This window comes from Podarcis liolepis, assembly GCF_965112155.1.
Source record: "Podarcis liolepis genome assembly, chromosome: 4".
In the NCBI taxonomy this organism is placed as follows: Eukaryota; Metazoa; Chordata; class Lepidosauria; order Squamata; family Lacertidae; genus Podarcis; species Podarcis liolepis.
The window spans coordinates 53,360,667-53,382,532 of NC_139558.1; the positions used below are offsets into that span (position 1 = coordinate 53,360,667).

Sequence of the window (21,866 nt, forward strand, 5' to 3'; positions counted from 1 at the left end):
ACATCATTCTATCCCCCACCCCGCACTTACTGACTTACAGTATTCTTATATTGCCATAATGTAGAGACTCGAAACAACATCTGAAGTCTGGCAACAGATTGCTTTTTTAATACATGATACCTGAACCATCTGCACTTAGAGTAATTAAAGAAAGTGACTGTTTTGGATTCAGTTTCAACCTTAGAAAATGTCACAGAAAATATCCTTTTGAGTCTCAGAGTTATAGGGGATTGGTGTGAAGCAGGTGGGTGGTTTTAAATATATAGACTCTGTGTCTTATAAAGTATACTCTGGAGAAACTTTTCAATTTGGCAGTAGTTTACTTAACTATGACATCAGCTGCAAAGATCTGGCAAAAAATGGAGCATTTCCAAACCTGCAAATGTTTTTTTTACCCCTTTAGTGTGGTTTCTAGCTAATGTACATAAGAGACCTGGATGTGTGTGGAAGGTGGCATCTTCCTCAATGTTATGAAATACTGTCACATTAACATTGTTAGTGCATTGTCATATAATCTGATAGTCAAATAAAACCTCTGGATCCTTCTAGCTAAGTACGAGAATGTTTGTATTTTGCTTTAGCAAAGAAAGCAGATGGCAAAATCTTACTATGGTTAACAATATTAGCAAAAATTAAAGTTGGACTTTAAGTGTTAGGCAGAAACTTTTACTTTTGATGGTTTACCTATATTGCTGAATGTATGGTGAATTGTTTGACTCAACATTTAAGAAAAGAATGGCTACCAGTGCTAAGACACCACTGAAGTCTGAAATAAATGCCATCAATCTTTTGAAGGTGAGCATTAAAAGGTTTTGTATATGTTTCTTCACAAGCTAAGGAAATTGTGGATGTGCAGATAAACTAACATAACATGTTGCTGCTAGGAAGGCATCAGGAATTAAAATGAGTAACACCTAAACAGCAGTTCTAAGATTAAGGCAAACACTGAATTATTTGAATCAGTTTTCTAATTGTGCACAATTAGAAAACCAGAGGTACAAGTAGGTATATCTATTTTAATTGCCAGGTCTTACCATTATGAGCATTCTTGTGATAACTTTCTTTACTTTTCAGTGTCTTATCCCAGAATGGGTATGAAAAATACTAAGATATGTATAAAATACATCAATTAGTACATTAACCTAATCCAAGCAGGGCAAGATTCTGCTTAATGCTTCAGATTGCTTTGTGTCATAGGCTGGTTAGCACTTTACCTTTTTAGTCACTGAAGGTACAATGCAGTGCGGATCCAGAAAGACAGGGGCATTCAACTTACTTATTTCTAAGATTTATATATTGTTTTTTATTACTAACATTTTGTGGGAGGGATTCAAGTGCATACTGGAAATTTAGGTATGTACAATTAAAAATAGGAAAGACACTTAAAAGTGTGGGTTGAACAAATGGTTAATGGGAAGATGTGTGAACACACTGCAAGTAAATCAGGATGAATGCTCACTGTTTTATAACTGCCCAATAAACAAATCAGAACAAATACTCACTAAAGACCAGATGCAGTCAACTCACCATGTAAGCTTTGTGTAAGCAAATGCTGGGCAGATGCTGAATAAACAGGAGGAGACCAGAACAATTAGTAATCCTAATTAAAATAAAGTAATAAATCACAAGTAGACAAGCCTCAAGTTTTCATTTAAAAGGAAAACAGTAGAAGAATAAGCAAGTTTCCAAAAGCACAACAGAGAAGCAAAATCAAACCTTTCTGTTCTTCCCTATCTAGCAGGTGCATCTGTCTTGCCTGCCCATCAACATCCCCCGATATCAGTGTAGGGACAGAATGTTTTAGTAGCTTGTATACAGGTCCATGTCATACAAGGTTTTTCATTCCAGAGGGATTCAAAATTCAACTATGATTGAAATAGTTTATAGAGCATGTAATTGTGCCTAGCATGTGGCAGTGGTGGCAGCAAAAAAAGCCTACTGTGTTGCCACCACTGCATCCTGAAGTTGCTCTGGAACACTTCTTAGGGTGGTGAAAGCTTTAGGCCCAGGAACATCAGTCCATTCCTACTCACTGAAGTCTATTGTGACACATTTGCCATGTGCTTTAAGAGCAATAGCACTCATTTCTGTTCCAGCCTTGATGCCACAGTTGATGTAGGTCTGGTGTAGGTTTCAATCTCTTGCTGTGGACAGGATTTAACCCTTCCTCATCAGCTGATAGCGCAGGTTGAATGCTGCTTTGGATGGCTTTGTGCTGCTATTCACTTCTGGGCATGCATGCAGCCAATGCAGGAGTTAAACCCTGCCCTTGACCCATCAGCTGACAGTTTGAGTGATATCAGCTAATGGGTAGGTGAGTATGATTTGGAGGAAACAGCCTTGCAGGCCAACTTGGACTGCCTGGTGAGCCATGATTGACCTGTGAGCCCGGCTTTATAAGAAAACATAACTTCCTAAAAACTGCCTCATTTGTGACCTGAGGTTGGTTTTTGATTGTGGTTAGCATATCTGTTCAGGGTTACCAGCAGAAGAAAGATTAACTTTTAAAAGCAGCAAGAGGAAAGAGGAAAGTTAATGGATAAAGTGGATCGTTAGCACATAATTCAAACCTTAAGCATGTACTTCAGAGCTACTTTAAATGTTACATACATTTGTGGAAAATATATTGGATATTGAAATACTGTTTTATGCTTGTTTATGTTGTTGAAAAAGCATAGCAGCAAGTTTTATTGCTTAGCCATAGTCTTTTACAATTCTTGATGAAAACTTAGCATATACATCTTGCAAATAAACCATAAATAGCAAAAGGTTAATAAAATCAGAAAAATACCACTATAAAAAGTAAACAAAAATAAGACCATCAACAAATGAATAAGGTGTAGAATTAAAAAAACCCCACAAATTTAAACACATATTAAATTTTGATAGGTATTTTTTAAAATTCCAACTACTGTATTGAAAGAATCTGCTCTCACGTGTTTGCTGCTATTTTGTCAGAACCATGGTTGATCAAAAGTAAATCAATATAATGAACTATAAGTCTTAAAATGATTAACATCCTAGGAACTAAAGGAACCAAGATGAACTCATTGTTTGACTCCCTGCATATAAATCAAACATTAAAAGTAGAATAAATAATCATGAATAGTTTTTTTAAAAACTACTAAAATAGCTGAATTCAAAACAGTTTCAATTCACACTAACCTTAAACTGGAAACTTATTTGTACAAAAGAGATGCAGAAATCTCCAGCAGGCCAGATTCTCAGACTGGGCAAAAAGAAAACCTCAGTCTTTATCCCCTTCCAAACTGCTAAGCAAACTAAATAAACAGTCAGTCCTTGGCCTCTGTACTTAGAATTGAATTCAAATAATTGTTCTTCCCCTGCCACCACCACCACAAGCAGCCATATAGCCTTCAGGATGCTCTGCAGCGGATTGCTTATAAGGTTGAGGTGGGGTAGGGAGAACAGCTACTGCAGCAGCTCTCTCCTTCCTTGGAAGTTTTTAAACAGAAGTTGTATGACCATCTGTCATGGATGCTTTAGCTGACATTCCTGCATTGCAGGAGGTTAGACTAGATGACCCTTGGGGTCCCTTCCAACTCTTAAGATTTATGATTCTATACTCTCATACAAAAAGCCCTGAAAGGCTAAACAAGAACAGTAGGTGACAGATTGCATTATGTGGTATGCACAAAACTGTCACATAATTAAGTGCAGATTGCTTGAACACCTGTCATTCTGCTTACACCCATAGATATGTATGTTTTAAGTACCGTAATCCACTTCATCTTAGAATTTCTTATAAAGAATATTGCTTTATTATTAGTGCTATTTAGACCAATCTACCTTTCATTGTTCATTGTTCATTATTCTGAGGAATTACACTGCTAATTCCTGATATAATGAAATAATGGAATTTATGCTTTAGCTGAAAACATAAGGTAATTTAATTTATGACTTAAGTGAAAATAAATGCTATATATAAATTCCTGCTGTTCTTTAAAAGTTGTGGCTGATACCAAACATTAAAACGGTTCTGTTGCATCTTCTGCTTGGCGCATTATTGAAGTTTGTTTTAAGAAAATACTATAAGATGCTTTGCAACCCAAATCCTATAATGGAAACGTTTTTAAAGTGCAAATTTAAAAATATATTGCTATGGTGAAATGTTCCAAGACAACCTATGGACAATGGTGTCATTAAAATTGCTGCAGTAAAGAATTCAGTATACATGGCTTTTGTCAATGACTGATAGCTTTTTCAGTACTGTGAAATGCTATTATATTTTGCTGGAATAGCTGTGGCAAACTTAATCCTATATGGTGGCAAGTCTGCAGTTTTTATGACTGAAAGAGACATCACTAACAGACTAGCAAAATGTTTTAATCTTCTAAAAGGTCTAAAAACATTGGTTACATTCTATTTATTGTGACTACTTGGTAAAAATAATTTATTTCTGAAATACTGAAAGGAAATCAGCAATTGCTTTCATATTAAACTACTGCTCATTCACATACAGGAGGTTTTTTTCCAGTAGACTTTTGGGCATTTCTGACATGAACATGGTACTCTCTTTATGTGAGAGAGTGTTTTCTTATGCATGAACGGTATTAATTTTTTATATTGTATGTTTTCAGCTTAGGATGATGTTTAGCCTTTGACCTAACCACTTTCTTACAATAAACAGTTTGTTGATGAGAGCAGCTGCTAAGAAGATTGCTTCCAGACTGTTCTCACAGCACTGAGTGAGAGAAAAAGTAAAGCAGAGTGCACCTTACAAAGGGCAGGCATTGCAAAATTATATTCACTGTGCTTGCATTATATTATATCAACATCTCTATATTTATGCATTGAAATACTCGGTAGCAGAGAGTACAACAGCATAGTTGTGTGTCTTCAAAAATAAGCTACTGAAAAAATACTTATATTTGCAATGATTCTGGAGTAGAACTTGGATGCAGTGGTAGCTGGGAAGTTGGTAGAGATTTTCTTCTAAATTATGAAATTGTTCCAATTAGTACATGAGGGTGGAGTTGGAGAGATTCCTTGATGCCTGGAGTTTGGGTCTTCTTGGTTTGGAAAAAATGTGAACAAGTGGGGACATGATAGAGGTGCATAAAACCATGCATGTATGGAGAATGGCATACTTCCTCTCTCATACTGTACAGTGTAATTTGCTGCAACAGATTTGCTGCAACAGATTATGGTGATTGCTAGGGATGTACAAACTTCCACCATCTTTTTCTCACATAGATGCACATTCTTCTAGTATTTTTTCATTCTGCAATGTGTTTATTTTACCCAAGTCTTTCTTCAGGTGTGTCATGTGGAAATAAATTATTTTCAAATACATTGGAATACATATACCATGGAGTACAATAGACATGCCTCATCCATCAACATATTTGCAAACTAAAACCTTCCACATGTGTTTCCCTTCAAAGCTAATGAGTTTCCAGAGAGGTAGTCTTTTGTAGCAAAACAAGCAGTCTTATGGCGTGTTAAAGATGAAAGTTAATGAAGTTGCTAATCACCTATCACAAAACTAGGGCACAGATAAAGTTTACAGCTAATAAAAGAGATCACTTCTTTCCATGTGAAAAGAATAATAATGAAGAGGTCATCAGACCAATGTCCACAGGTACCATGATGCTCATGAAGGCTTCCAGCGGTACATTAATCAAGACTATGAGCTTTAATTTTAAAAATCAAGTCTCTAGCCCAAGTTATGGGGGGAAATGTGCAGGTACCCTCTAAGAGATTTATATGAAATGTGAGTGAATACCCTGTATGTTTTTCCTGGTAATGCAGGATGCTCCGTGTTGTTATTAGATGGCAACAGCACCTGTTGGGTTTTTTGTGTGTGTGTATGTGAGAGAAAGAGAGTGCGCCAAAGAGCGCACCATATTCAGGAGTAGCAAACCGTAGCTGACTTCTCATGATAAGCATACAGTTGTTGGTGGGGTTATGGTTGTCTGTGTAATTTTGTGTATTGCCATGCCTCTCTATAGCAGCCATTTTGTGACTGACACTCTCAGCAATCTGTCAAAACTTGCTCACAATCCGAAAAAGTTGGCCACCCTTGGAAAAATGTACTCTGTTGCATTTTAAAATCCACAGGAGAACATGGATTAAGACTGCAATCTTAACTCCACTTACCTGAGAGTAAGTTCCATTGAATTCAGTGGGAATTATTTCTGAGTGGTCTTGGTTAGGATTGCAGCCTTAGTGCATATAGGCTGTTTCCCAGCAACAAGCAGCAACTTATACAAAGTCAACAAATAATAATAATAATAATTTATTTATACCCCGCCCACTCTGGGCGGCTTCCAACAAAATATTAAAATACAGTAATCCATCAAACATTAAAAGCTTCCATAAACAGGGCTGCCTTCAGATGTCTTCAAAAAGTCTGGTAGTTGTTGTTCTCTATGACACCTGGTGGGAGGGTGTTCCACAGGGTGGGTGCCACCACCGAGAAGGCCCTCTGCCTGGTTCCCTGTAACTTGGCTTCCAACAAAATATTTGTTGACTTTGCAGTGAGGGAACTGCCCTGTAACTTGGCTTCCAACAAAATATTTGTTGACTTTGCAGTGAGGGAACTGCCAGAAGGCCCTCAGTGCTGGACCTCAGTGTCAGGGTAGAATGATGGGGGTGGAGACGCGCCTTCAGATATACTGCACTGAGGCCATTTAGGGCTTTAAAGGTCAGCACTAACACTTTGAATTGTGCTCGGAAATGTACTGGCAGCCAATGTAGGTCTTTCAAGTCCGGTGTTATGTGGTCTCGGCAGCCGCTCTTAGTCACCAGTCTAGCTGCCGCATTCTGGATTAGTTGTAGTTTCCGGGTCACCTTCAAAGGTAGCCACACATAGAGAGTGTTGCAGTAGTCCAAGCGGGAGATAACTAGAGCATGCACCACTCTGGCTTATGGGTTTCCAACAGGCGTCCGATTGGTAATTGTGAGAACAGAATGCTGGATGAAATTAGTTTTGGACTAATTCAGCATAGCTCTTTTTATATTCTTAGAAGGGTTTCAGTTGGCCCTTATGCTCACCTTTGTTCTGCATTAATTTATGACAGCCTACAACAATAATTTTAAACAGGGCATTGTGAGGCCAAAAGCGCATTGATTGTGAAGAGTTTGCTATATGTCATAGTCACAGTTTGATAGGTTGTGTCTGGCAAATCCTTAAAAGTTAAATTTATTACACTGTAGCTGTATTATCTGCACAATCTGAATTTCCAAATGAACGAGAACTGAGGTTTGTCCTTATTTGCATTAATGCAAGCATGTCTGCCAACTTTATTTAAAACACAATTTTATGAAATGTTACCCAGATTAGGCCCCCACATTTATCTAGGCTTGCTGTCCTCAGCTGAGAAAAAAATAAAATATCTTTATCAGCTTTGTATATGATGTTAAACTTGTATTTCTGCAAACTTTAAATTACTATTTCTTATTATTATGTGCTAAAACAAAATAGTGTAGGTGAGAGGCAACCCTCCCACTTTCAGAGTTGCACTACTTAGCGGGGGGGGGGGGAGGTGTGATCCTAGTATAGGAATTCAAACAACTTTTTGAAATTAATTTTTTGTGTGGTTCCTGGGATCATAGCAGATGTCACTTCTTTTTATCAGCAGACCACTTTCAAGTATTGACTGTGTTGGCGCTGGTGTTACCATTTCCTTTATTTTGGATCACACAAGGCTCCTATTGCTACTGTTTTAGATTGTAGTTTGTTTGTGTTGGTATAATGACATGGAAGGTCTCCAAAGGACATTTGACAGTTTCACTTTTATATGTCTGGGGGTAATATAGCAAGTAAAGTATGTGCACCAGTTTGAGTTCTTCATGGTGTTCAATTAAGACCCAGAGTGCAGTACTTTAAAAAAAATAATCAAAGACATTATTGATAAATTTTTACCCTTTTCTAAATTTCAAATAAGGGTGATTCTTGAACCAAACTTTTTACAAGTGAAAATAAGCTAGAAAAATAACGTTTTAGCTATATGAAGGTGTGATATCTATAAATTCAGTCATGTTAGAAACAGGTTATTCATAGTCTTCAATACACTGCTGCTACTCTGTGTATAAGTTTCAGTTGGCAGCAAATTTTAATAAATATATGGTCTTACAGAATTTAAGTTCAAGCTATATGTATATTAAGCTTTATAGATTTTTGACAGTGTTCTTGTAAACTTACAAGTTACTATTTCAAGGATCTTTTATCTGTACTAGATGTCAGCTATTACGCACTGTGTAAAAAATTTAATTGATTTCATATACCCATCCTCTACATGACCTTTTCCTAAATTTTGTAATATGTACTTCCTTATAATTTGTTTCTTTTTTAAAAGCTGTTTTTGATGTGTACATTACAAACATGTCAGAATCTGAATAGCATCCATACTTTGGAGAGCTTTCTGTAGTTTTAACATGGCCAAATTTGGCATTTAATTAACAGTTACAGGGTGGGTGAGTACTTAATGCTTTCCTAACTTTCCATTCCTTTACTCCAGATTATTTCACAATGGCTTTTCCCCCTACAAGGTTCCAGTTGCATGTGTGCAAGAGTTACATTATTTTTGTCCTAGATCTTAATTCTTTAGGTTTAGTAATTCTTTAGGTTCACTGCCAAAATGATCATGAAACTTCCACAAATTGAAACATTGAAGTTGACGCTCATGCATGAGACTTAAAATCTATGCCTACTATAAAGCAACAGCTGAAATAGCATTTGTATTTTGTTTAAAAATATATATTGGACTTTATTCCTAGAAACCAAAAAGCCTCAGAGTTCATTGAAGTGAGTTTATGTAAGTTTATGTAACTATGGTTTGCTCCGTGGCAGGGAAGCAGGAGAAAGCATATGGTGTAATGTAAGAACCTTTAGATTTCAGTTTGTTCATGTTTTCTTTGGTGACACAAGAATGAGATAATTTTTACCTTTCCATTTCATGTGATAAATGCCATGTGATGTCAGCTAATATTTACTATGTTAACGAAACAGATACCTTTTCCCTTGCATTGTTGAATGCTTACGGTATTGTTGGTATACAATTGACAAGAAATATTTACATATGCAACCACCGAGATGAAATAGCACCTCCTGTCACGTCAAAAAGGAATATTGAATTTGGCTCTGAAAGAGCTATCTAGCCATCTAGTAATATGCAAAAAGTGGGAGCTATTACGTCACATCATCCTTCGGTATAACAAGTGGGGTATTGCATACAATCGTCCATGTTACTAACAGTAGGCTTAATGGTGCAAAGTGAGTGCCCATGGCTTGCTTCAGTTATAATACAGGCAACCCTCTATTTATGTGGGGGTTACATTCCAAAGCACTACACGCGTCAGTGAAATCACATATATTTGAAACACCATTGGGAAAAGCCTGCAAATACTCCATTCCGCTCCTGCCCAACCCCTTTTTGTGACTTTTTTGGTCACTTCCGGGTTCGACACACACATGTGCATGGTCACACACATATTGAGCATGAGTAAATGGGGAGGTTGCCCATACCCGTTTTAAAAGGGGAAAGATGGTTTAAATTTGTGAACATAAAATCATTGTATAACACTTAAGATTAAAAACTAAAATTTGTTCTTTTGGTAGGAGCTTAATAACTTACTTAAATTGAGCTGACATTGACTAATATTCTACCTGTTTTAGGGTAGGTTGTTATTGATACAAACGCTTATGTATTTTTAATAGCAAAACTTTATAGTGTTTGAAGAGTGCCACCTTCCTAATGATGATGATAATTTTATTATTTATACCCAGCCACTCTAGGCAGCTTACAGCATATATTGAAACATAATAAAACATCCAACAGTAAAAACTTCCCGATACAGGGCTGCAAAATATAGAAATTTGCTGTGATGGCACATTCAAATGCCAGCAGGTGTCTGTGTAAAACACAGTCCAAGCAAATGCATGCATCCTTAGCTAATTAAGCATGGTTTAATTTTAACACACATGGCTACTGATATATGTTTTGTGTTCTTTCTCATAATTTGATGCTGGCTTCTGTAATCATTACCAGGAACCTCGGTCTCACAATTGTACTCTTTATGTGGTATTTCTGACAAGGTCTCAAGGGAATATAAGGTCAGATATTTGAACATTAGTACCAACACCTTTCATTTAAGTAGCCACTAGAGGCTGCCACAAAACAGTGCACACCTTGGTCTATAGCTTGTAAATAGTGTTAAGTTCTGAGTTCTGGAATCAAAGCACTTAGGTGTAGGGATTTTCTTTTCGTTCATAGCTTTGAAAAAGTAGTTTACAGACACACATATTGGTTTGTTTCATTTTTATTAATATTTATGTCTTATCAGTATCCCTAAAAACAATATTATATTTCTGAGATAATGCTTAATAAAACTGGATATGGATTACTATTGGCAATGGTCTTCCCTTGTTTCATACATTTTCATATGCCAGTATATTTTAAAAGAAGCCCCTTTTTGACGCTAAACAAAATCTCATGGATCAGAGAAGAAGTAGAATGGGCTTGAACAACTACTTCACATTCTTTAGATAATGCTCTTTCCTTCAACAACTTGAAAAGGAACTACGTGTTAACATATTAAAATAGATTAAGATTAAGATTAATAAGGGATATATTTGGCTAAAAAAACTAGTTTGAAACAAAAAATAGTTCTTTTTGATGAAGTAAAGGGAATTTTGGCATGAAATTGTATTCATCATTTTTTCAATTGATTAATTGCTTGACACATATGTCTCCAAGTGACATAAAAAATGTGAAAGCATAAAGGATTTGCTAAAATCTGAAAAAGAACAATGCACTGCAGTAAAAGTCGTAAAAGAGACTTAACAAGTCAGACATTTCAGCAGCAAAAACGCTCCATCTGAAGGTGGTTTGACTATTGTCCATCAAAAAGAGAAGAGATTATAATATGCCAGATTACAACATATAAAATACAATGAAATCAATCTATGACTAGCTATAAAACATCAGTAAAAACATCAGTAAAACATCACTAGATACTGGTAGATGCATTCAGACCATCATCAACATCCTTTTGGCTCAGGTAAACCTTTTTATGAACAAGCAGGTGATAAATTTTCAAGTAAATGATACAATGGTGCATCAAATAATGGGGCACAAACTGTTTCAAACTGACTTTAAAACTCAGTGAGCTGATAAGCATAGCATGTGTTGGGAAAACTGTTGTTAGAAAACCTTATGTTCAAATAAATGATTCCTAGCTGATTTTTGTCTAATTTTGTTTTATGCCCAACAGGATGTCCATAGTTTATTTTTGGGGTGGCTTGAAAGAAACGTGAATGCAGAAGGATTAATCAGATCCAACATGGTGTCCCTCAAGTTTGTATCATCTTGCATCAAAGGAACAGAAGTAACACCCTTGCTCATGCCAGTAGTTACTGAGATGGAAGCTTTCTCATCCAAACATTTCAGTTTTGAGAGATACAGGCAAAATCTACATACAAAGAAGCTTGGGAAAGTGGTTCTGTTTGCTGAAGTTACATCAACCACCATGAATCTTCTTGATGGGTAAGATTAGCTGTGATGGTGATAACTTTTTTTCTATATATTAGTTGGCAAAAACAAAAATGTTCTGTTGGACTTTACATACTCCCAATTTACTGAAAATAGTTCTGGCATAGGAATACAGAGACCCTTAACATTTGACCAATTTGCTGAAAGAGGTTAGCAAATGTTGAACATATAAACTGTCATTCATTAATCAATATATATGCTTTACTACAGAGCCTATAGTACAGTTTTCCTGTATTGGGAGCATTAGATCCTCAGTCTTATAGATGTAACAACACAAGCTTTAATTCATGACACAGCAGCTCAGGGGTGTTCCATGCAAGTATGCAGCTTTTCATGTTGCAGGGTGGCAGTTGTCTTTTGACCATGTGGGGTTGGAATGGTGATTAGGGATGAGAAGCTAACTCCTTTTGTCTTTAGGATACTCTGTTAGAGTTAAGCTGTCTCATAACGTCCAAAAAACTTATTTATGTGTACGGCCCTTCCACTGTGTACTCTTCCACTGGAAGAGGCCCTTTCCCCAGATGATTGCATGGACCTAGAATTCTAGTGTTTGGAGGAGGTGGAACTTGTTTCTGCACAAGAAACTCAGAGCACAGAATCAGCCTTTTTCTAGCAGGAATTGAATGAATTTCTAATTTGAACTTGAACAAGTGGAGTTATAAGATTGCAACAGCAAATATATGTTGCACAGTTTCCAAGGTAAGCAGCTCCACATTTTTCCATTGTGACTGTTCTGAAACTGAGCTTGTGAAACAAAACATTCTTTTTTTAGCAAGCAGGCTAACATGCTGAACGTTTCTTGTTGGCAATTTTGGTCTGTATAAAACTTTGTTATTTTAAAATCGTTATTTTAGAATTTGGAATCACACCACCAGCATCACTGCAGTTGTGGTTTTAGAAAAGCTAATGAACAAAGAGTATCTCATTGATAGCTGTAGTTCTTTAATTTATGAACATAACTTTCAGGTTTTTAACCTCAGCAACTAATTTCAAGAGCTTATGCTATAATAAATTAGTTATGCCTTAATGTGCTAATATTTTAGTTACAGGTTAATTAAACTGTACTGAGCAAACTGTCTATATGCATGCAGTTTTCCATAAATTGTATAATTTTAGAATATTTCAAGGCAAATGTTGAAATCTTCATTATATTTTGTGCTATTCTCTAGCTAAATGAAAAAACTAACTTTTAATTTAATGGAAAGGTAAAGTTACTCTGCAGTAAATATAATGGTCACATGTCTTAAATGGACATATCCTATAGACGTATCCATATCTGGCTTTCCATCAGCAGAACAGTGCATCTGCCAAATCTTACTGCCTTTCAGTCTGTGTCTTTCAAGTATAGGATAGCAGCCTCAATTACGTGAACATTCTTTTTCTTTTTCTGATTCTTTTTCTTAGAAACTAGATACACTAATATGTTTCCACAGTGGGTTTTTCACTAAAGTTGGTGTGGACTGAGTAGTTAAAGATTTTAAAATATTCAGCTCATAAGAAAGCCAGATATGGAATGATTCCCCGCAGAGTCATTTCAGCAACGAAGAAATGCTGGCAGATTGACTGAAGTGAGATTGGGTCACAGGTGGCACAGGGGAGAAGCTCACTTGTATTGTATCCTATACTACTTCAGTCTACATCCACATTCCTGTTGGTGGTACAACCTTTACCCCAGACCAGATGCAAAAAAAAATAATAAAAAAAGAATCCATGTCATTGACTTGAGTGTGGGGGCAGGCATCTGAGTGCACAAGTGGATTTGTGTTTCTTTCAGGGTGTGTAGGGGAGGGATAATAAGAGCGGGAGGGGCATTAATTCCTGGGATGCAGCATAGGGAGGGAATGGTCACATTGTTTGTCAGGAGAGGGGATAAGACAGACTAGAAAGACTAGTTGGCCCATGCAGGGGCCAAGCTATCCAACCATGTTGCATTCCTGATCACTGATTCAGGCTTGTTTCACTGGAGGCTGCTTTCCTCTTTCTTAATAAGGGAATTTGTCCTGGATTTATAACATAAGCTCTTTTACTCAGCTAATGCCCCTGTGTCCTGACATCTATGAGTGGGGCTCAGATTAAGGTAAAGGTACCCCTGCCCATACGGGCCAGTCTTGCCAGACTCTAGGGTTGTGCGCTCATCTCACTCTAGAGGCCGGGAGCCAGCGCTGTCCGCAGACACTTCCGGGTCACGTGGCCAGCGTGACAAGCTGCATCTGGCGAGCCAGCGCAGCACACGGAACGCCGTTTACCTTCCCGCTGGTAAGCGGTCCCTATTTATCTGCTTGCACCCGGGGGTGCTTTCGAAATGCTAGGGTGGCAGGCACTGGGACCGAATGATGGGAGCGCACCCCGCCATGGGGATTCGAACCGCCGACCATGCGATCGGCAAGTCCTAGGCGCTGAGGTTTTACCCACAGCGCCACCCGCGTCCCAGGGGCTGGGATTAGGAGACAGAAAAATGCCCTGTGGCAGGGTTGGGGAACTTCATGTCCAGGGGCAAAATACAGTCCTCCAGGCTTTTTTATCCAGCCTTCATGACTCTACCAAATACCCATTCCTCACTGACCCAGCTCTGCTCCCTCTTCAAGTGATTTAGCCTGGCTGGAATGTGTTCTTTAACTTTCAGTAATGTCTCCTTCTTGCTGGATAGTGGGTGGAAAGGTAGAGAGGGTGGTGATGTAGGTATAGAGAACCTGTGATTTTGTGGAGTGCCTTGTGTCTTATTAAATCTTGCAGATTGGTATTAATGTAGATTTAAGGTAACTCCAAAAATATCTAAAATAACTTTTTTTATAAAAGAGTGCATGTGTCAATTTATGATCTAGTCAAATGAGTCTGTGTAAAGTTAATATTCACTTTATTGCTTTTTTGTCACTGTAGCTAAGGGTATCATGTAGCAGAACTAACTTCCCATAAGTGTTTTTAACATCAACAGCACTTTATTTCTACCGTATTTTTCGCTCCATAAGGCGCACCGGACCATAATTGAAATTGCATTCAAACATTCTCTCAAAAGCAGGGTGTGGGATATTCTTTGGCCCAGATTGCATTTACTGTTAAGCTATGACTGTGAGGAGGAAACAATAAACTTCTGCTTCCATTTTTAATAATCCTATTTTAGGTCATGTCCCAAACCTAAACTATGGTTAATGAAAACAACCCAGTTTCATAAACTATGGTTTGAAATTGACTTGATTCCACTAACTATAGTTAAGGCTAAATACAGTTTGTCCATGTTGGGACATCACAAGAAGCTGCAGTTAGCTTAAAATGAAAGTTGAAGTCTCATCTTGCAGCTGTGCAGGAGGGGGAAGATGGCATTAGTCCAAGACTCACTAGTTTCTTGCTGTAAAGCTAAGCCATGGTATAGTCTTTCATGTGAACAAAGCCTTTGAGAGATGCGAGCACAATGACACCTTTGTGTAGAACTAGTTATATACATTTTGGATTTTTGGCCTAGAGCTACATTAGAACATGCATAGAATTAAGAGCTGATGCTGTGGTGCTTAGGCCATTTATTTTATTCTTTTCAAACATGTTTATACATGGTACTAGGGTTATTTACCAGGTTAATAAAATGCAAATAAATTATCTTGAATAAGCTTTGATTTCATGGAAATGCATTAATGTAATTTTAGGCTTTTCCTGTTTATGGATTTTTTTTGAGTTTTGAAGGCTTTTTAATATGAAAATGTAATGTGATTTAATAAATGAAATTGTGAGATCTTGAGATTGCAAATGACATCTCATATTCAGACAATGGGTATATAAAGTTTATATTTAATAGGCTTCCAAACTTTTCTGAAGCTGGATACTAAATCTATCCCAGTCCCTCAAATCTACATATTCCCCCCCCCCAAAAAAAAAATTAAGACAGAGAAGAAAGTGGGCTGGAACTAATTTAATGGCTGAGTGACCTCACAGTAGAGAAACAGCCGGAGTCTAATAGGGGTCTTTGTCTACATTTCCACCCTAGCTGGTAACTTGCCAGTCAAAAGTCAAGCAAGAGAAACAGGTGGGAACTATTAGACCTGTCATAAAGTTTGAAAAATTGATTCTGGAGCCTAAATGAATAGATTGAACTTGACAGTGTTGTCCTAAAGATTCTAAGAAAAATTCTGTAGTTTAATTTTGAGTCCCTTGATTATTCATTAGCTCTCCAGATGGCCTGTATTGATGTATCACATATTATTATACAAGCTGTATTATTGTTGGCATATATTTGCATGTACAACTAACAAGCAATGTGTGAACACCTCTATTAGTATCTTTAAATTAAGGGGTATTACTCAAATTGTAAAATAAAGATTTGTTTAAATATTAAATAATTTGGAATGATCAGTAATACTTGTATTACTCTGACATCAGAAATGTTTAAATCTATTGGGGCTATCATTCTGGAATGATTTATTCAAAATTGTCATTGTCATGGTGGCTGTGGAAATTAAAGTTAAATTTATCATTTTATAGCATGTCAGTCAGAAGCATTACCAGTAACTAGGACAGGTTAATGCTGTCGTAGTCCTTCTGTAACGTGCATATCTTTGTTCATTATTAAGGATGTACCTGGAAAATTACAAATTTCATGTAGGTTAGGAATAATTCAAGAGTTGCTTGAGAAATACATCAAGTGTCAGGCAACTGGTTTGAGTCAAGTTAATTAAAATCATTATTAAAATCAAGAAGAAAGAAGCCAAATTTCAGACAGTGACATAAATCAAATATTCCTTTTTGTAATTTCATAAATTTCCAAAACAAGTATGCTAGAATTAAAACATACTGGTTTGCAGCTAAACAGAGCCTTTATACTGCCTGGGAGCATATTCCAAAATATTTGTTTGCATAGCCTCATGCAATGCAAGCATCTTTCTCACCCCTCTCCCTCCCCGCAAGGCTTTTCAAGAAGATGGGAAATCTTTATGACAGCACAGACTTCAGTGGGGAAGAGAAACTGCCCAAAATTCAGCAGAAGTACTTTGTGTGAGTTGATATCTACTCATGCAAGTTGCCTCTGCCTTATTTAGACAATAGTCTCCAGTGATCCCTGATCCTTGGGAGGTGCTTCTTCAGGCATTCAAGGAAGAGGACATTGTGTAAGCAGGACACTTAGCAAACCGCATACTTTTAGACTACAGTGAGACTCCAAAGAATCTTGAAACTGGTTCTGCAAACCTAAGGGGTTTGCAGGTTTGTGTATTTTGAAACAACCCCCTCTGCTGCCTGGCAAACTGCTTTGGAAACTGAAGAGAGTTTCATAAGCAGGTAGCAATACTTTGCAGGAAAGCAATAAGTTAGACCCAGGATTGTGAATTGTTTTGTCCTAACAAATTATTATTACTAGCTGGCCTTAAACCATGGTTTGTTGGTGGCTTACCAATCATGTTTTATTATTGTGAACTTGGATTCAAATGTACTGTTAAACTATAATTCCTGATCTGTTTATGTGCTCATACCAGGCAAGGAAGATGAGATACACACTTCTTATAAAGTATATGATTCCTTTCAAAAATATGGAAGTCATGGTACTAAATGTGATTTTATTTTGTAAAGTGATTTTAGTGGCAGGAATGAATGGATAATATGAATATTTCCAAGTAGCAGAACTTTGTAAAGAGCTTTGTTCAGGACAGGGTAACTCTGATGATCTGTGATTATTATTATTTTCATAGCATTATGAAACAGTGCTCCTTGGGCATGTGAATTACGTGCTCAACATTGGTTTATTAAAAAACACACATTTAAAGTGAATTGCGGTTTTCTGCATGAAAGTATTGTTCAAGAGCTATGTGTTGTTAGCATTATCATTTTTGTGGCACTTTTTTCCCTGTGACTTTTTCCACAAGTGGTTAGATATTGGGCAGGAGAATAATGTCATGGCTAAAAAAAGTATATTATTCACTTTTTACTGTGCATAAAATGTGGATCGTTAGAACAGAAGACATGATCATTACATGCTGTAGTATATGAACCAGTGAACAGAAAAAGAAGCAGCTAAAATTGCTGGCCACTTCAGGTTCCTGTATTCATTTTTAGAGGAATGTTTCAAAACTGACATCTTTAATTTAGTGGACTGAATGTGCAGCCATAAATGTCAATCCAGCACATGCAATGTTTTTTTAAATGTAGAATTAGATAGAAAAGAAGTTGAAATACTGGAATTTTACAGTATATGCTATACTGTCAACTCTTCTTATGCAAGTTGATCTATTTTGAGCCTTCTCCCTCTTTTTTTGGCAAGTAACATCAAAGTGAAAGTGTTGCAAACTGCTTCAAGCTATGAACTTGATGTTACTTAATTATAAGGCTCTGATTATAGTTTGTAGCCTTTAAATCAGTGTTTCTCAACTTGTGTAAATGTGGGGGGGGGGCATGGCATGAGGCTAGGGGACCACAAAGGGAAGTGATAAATGAAGAAAACAGAGAAGTGAAAAAAACAGAAAACAGAGAAGTAAAGTGAACAGAGAAGTGACTGTGCTTCCCAGTGGATGGATTGCCACATGCACTATGCGGCAACATTGCTTCTACTTCCTTCTCCCTCCCACTTCTGCACTCCACTGCTTTTCCTCTTTGGCAGCAGTTAGTGATGAATTGAAAGATGATGACATAATTGTGCGTGTCAATCATTTGAAGCAGCTATATAATGATATGGAAGTTCATTTCCGTGATCTGCTGGCCATGGATATTCCGCCCTGGGTAGTTGAACCATTTGCTGCCTGTGAATGCTGCTGATGTTTATGTTTCTTTGCAAGAAGTGCTCATACAGCTACAGAGTGGTATAGCAGCCAAAGTAACTTTTAGTCAAGAAAAGCACCATTTTTGGATGAAGAGTACAATATCTTAAAAGGTTCAATGGCTTTGGGATAATGTTTTTTATGGCATTTCCTACTTTGTATTTCGTGGAATCAAGTTTCAGTCATGTGAATTATTTATTCAGCCTAATGCAGAATCGCCTTGACATAATGGGCAGAGGCGATCTTCTGTTACCCCTCACAGCAATAGAACCGGATGTAAAAAAAGCTTGTTTCTAGTCATCAAGCAAAAGTATAATTTTTTATGTAATTGTATTTTGTATAAATTATAACAATTATAAATAAAATATGTTCTCTTTACAAACAAAACATTTAAATAGCTACCTTTCTACCAGTAGGGCCGAGAGAGGGGCACAGGAAGGAAACAAGGTTGGATAGATGTTGTTATACCAAATACTGCTCTTACTTTTTGATTCATACAGTAACTTGTCCCTAAGACTTGGGAAATCACCAGACTAAACCATTGCATAGTTTAAATTCTCTGCAGTGGTATTACATTGCTGGAGAATTCTGAATTGAGCCACCCCTCCTTTTCTCACATACAGCAATTCATGTTGGGTGGATTTGTACAGCAATTTGTGTATAGCAATTCATGCTGAACATGAATTCATGTACAGCAATTTGTATGCAGCAGTTCATGCTGAATGTGAATTAATGTACAGCAATTCATTGTTCAGTGGACTTGTGACTTGTTGGCTGACTTGAACCAAGATAATAGAATTGTAAAATTGGAAGGGACCACAAGGGTCATCTAGTCCAACCCCCTGCAATGTAGGTATCTTTCACCCAATGTGGGATCCAAACCCATGACCCTAAGATTACGAATCTCATGCTCTACTAACTGAGCTATCCCAAATCATGGTTCCTTATCATCCAGGGGAAAAAATGACAAGTGGGATGTGACAGGATTCTGTGCCGGTTCTAGTTTGTTCAGAATATTTATAAATGACTTGAATGAAAGAATAGAGAGCATGGTGATCAAATTTGCAGATGACACAAAACCTCAGAATGTTGAATCAGGATTCAAGATGACCATAACAATGAATTTCGATAAGAACAAATGTAAGGTTCTGCACTTAGGCAGGAAAAATCAGATACACATACGTAGGATTGGGGCACCCGGCTTGAGTGCAGTACAATTCTAGTGTCTAGTGTCCAGATCAAGGGAAGTAATAGTACTCTATTCTGTCTTGGTCGGCCCCAGACTGGAGTACTATTTCCTCTTGTGGCAGCACGATTTAAGAAGGATATTGACAAGCTGGAACATGTGCAAAGGAGGACAACCAAGATGATCAAGTGTCTGGAAACCAAGCTTTATGAGTAACCGTTGAGGGAATTGAATATATTTAGCCTGAAAAAGAGAAGACTAAAGAGGTGATACGATAGCCATCCTCAAATATCCGAAGGGATGATGGAGCAAACTTGTTTTCTGCTGCTCTAGTAGGTAGGACCAGAAACAATGGATTCAGATTGCAAGAAAGAAGATTGTCACAGAAGAAGGTAATATTTGCTGAGAGGAAGAGAAGAGGTGGGAGTCTTTTTGAACTTGTGTCAAATGAGGATTTACTCAGATTATGCCAAAGCATGGTTTGACATTGCATCTACAGGAATTGTTTGCTTCATGTAGATGTAGAAAGCACTTGTGTGCTTCTTCACAGTTGGAAACAAAAAAAGTACATCGCTTTCCATAGCATTCTCCATTGTCTGTTTAACATAGCTTGAATTTATTTATTTATTTCTACCTGAAGGAGCGTCTCCACCCCCATCATACTGCCTGGACACTGAGGTCCAGTGCCGAGGGCCTTCTGGCAGTTCCCTCGCTGCGAGAAGCCAAGTTACAGGGAACCAGGCAGAGGGCCTTCTTGGTAGTGGCACCCGTCCTGTGTAACGCCCTCCCACCAGATGTCAAAGAGAAAAACAACTGCCAGACTTTTAGAATACATCTGAAGGCAGCCCTGTTTAGGGAAGCTTTTAATGTTTAATAGGTTATTGTATTTTAATATTCTGTTGGAAGCCGCCCAGAGTGGCTGGTGAAACCGAATCAGATGGGTGGGGTATAAATAATAATATATCATCATCTTATTTATTTATTTATTTAACCACTCCTCATTACTATGTATTACTATGTATGTAACAGTTAGTAAATTGATCAGCTTGTTAGAACTGCTTTCTAAGTGTCTGATCCAGTCTAGACTTTTGATTAAAGGAGAGGGTTTTCTCGGTGGCTGCTCCCAGACTTTGGAGCTTGCTCCCTGGAGAAGCTAGACAGGGCTCCTCTTTGCTGTCCTTCTGTTGGCAGGTGAAGACTTTCTTGCTTCAACAGGTTTTGGGGAATTAACTGCTTTTAATTAAATGGCTGGTGCCATACTGTTTTCATTGTAATTATTGGTTTGTTTTAAACAATACGTGTATAGTTTTAATACTATCACTGTTTAACTGTATTTTTATGATCAGTTTTACTGTGTATTTAGTGGTTTTTGTTTTTATCTGTAAGCTACCTTGAGTCAATTCAGGGAAAAAGGCTGGGTATAAATAACTATATAATAATTTCTAACATTAAAGAGCTTCCATATTTAGCCAATCTTTTATATGTGTGACAAAAGCAATTCTGAGGTACAGTTGAAAAAAGTATATTTTAGAACTATTTTATGAGCTGTTACTGTAGGCTATGCTTATTTAATCCATCACTGACTTTTTGGCATAGCAAGTGCAGCCTCTTTCTAGAAAGCCACTAATTAGGAACAATAGTTTATTTTTTACTGTGCTACATCATCTTCTTTAATCAGTCATATTGTGAGTGGCATGGAAAGGTAATTCACAGCTTGTTCTAGAAGACCCAAATGATAAACAGTATAATTCAGTTTGTGGGAATTCATTCTTGGGCACACAAAGATGCTTCAGGAGGAAAAATACTGGCCTGCTATGCAATACAGGGTTTTCACTAAGCGCAGCTCCATGTTTTCATTCCCTGTCTTGCTGAATCTGTTTCATTTTCAACAAGTGCTACTAGGAACTTCAACAGTTCTGTTGAATAAGATGAGACTGTGGTGACAAACTTTGAGAATGTTTGGGGTTTTTCTGCAGAGCCATTACATCTGCAAATCTTTGTTATTAGTAGATGGGATGGAGAACTGTTGAAAATATTTTGGTCTGTTTTTAGTCTGAAAGAAAATGAGAGTGAAATGAACTTTTATATGTTTACCTATCTGTTTATGCTTAGCTAAAGTGAATGTGAAGAAAATATGAAACCATTTTGTCTCCAGGATTAAAAACCCTATTCAATAATTGAGTGATAATTCATAAGTGGCAAAGTGTTAAAGTAGATAAGTGCTTCCCCACTGTGGCAAAAGCGCTACGCCAAAGTGTAAAGTGCTGAGGTGTTTATTTTAACACTGGGAAACATATTATTGCAAGCATTCCTGGTTTATACTTAGTATCTGTTATGCCAGATGTGCCACGTACAAATTAGACATGGCTCATAAAAGGTAACAATCCCAGGTTTCTGAAAGACATAATAAAAAGTAATTCTGTTTTATCACTA

The 21,866-nt window shown here is 37.2% G+C and overlaps 1 protein-coding gene across 7 annotated transcripts in view; it reads left to right on the forward strand.

The window, feature by feature from the left end:
- HLCS (holocarboxylase synthetase) overlaps positions 1-21,866 on the forward strand; it is an 82,408-nt gene that overhangs the window by 14,613 nt on the left and 45,929 nt on the right. For all 7 annotated transcript variants that reach the window (XM_083500182.1, XM_083500185.1, XM_083500181.1 and 4 more), the window contains exon 6: positions 11,242-11,513. In XM_083500182.1, the coding sequence (XP_083356308.1) occupies positions 11,242-11,513 (272 nt within the window). The remainder of the gene's footprint in view (positions 1-11,241; positions 11,514-21,866) is intronic.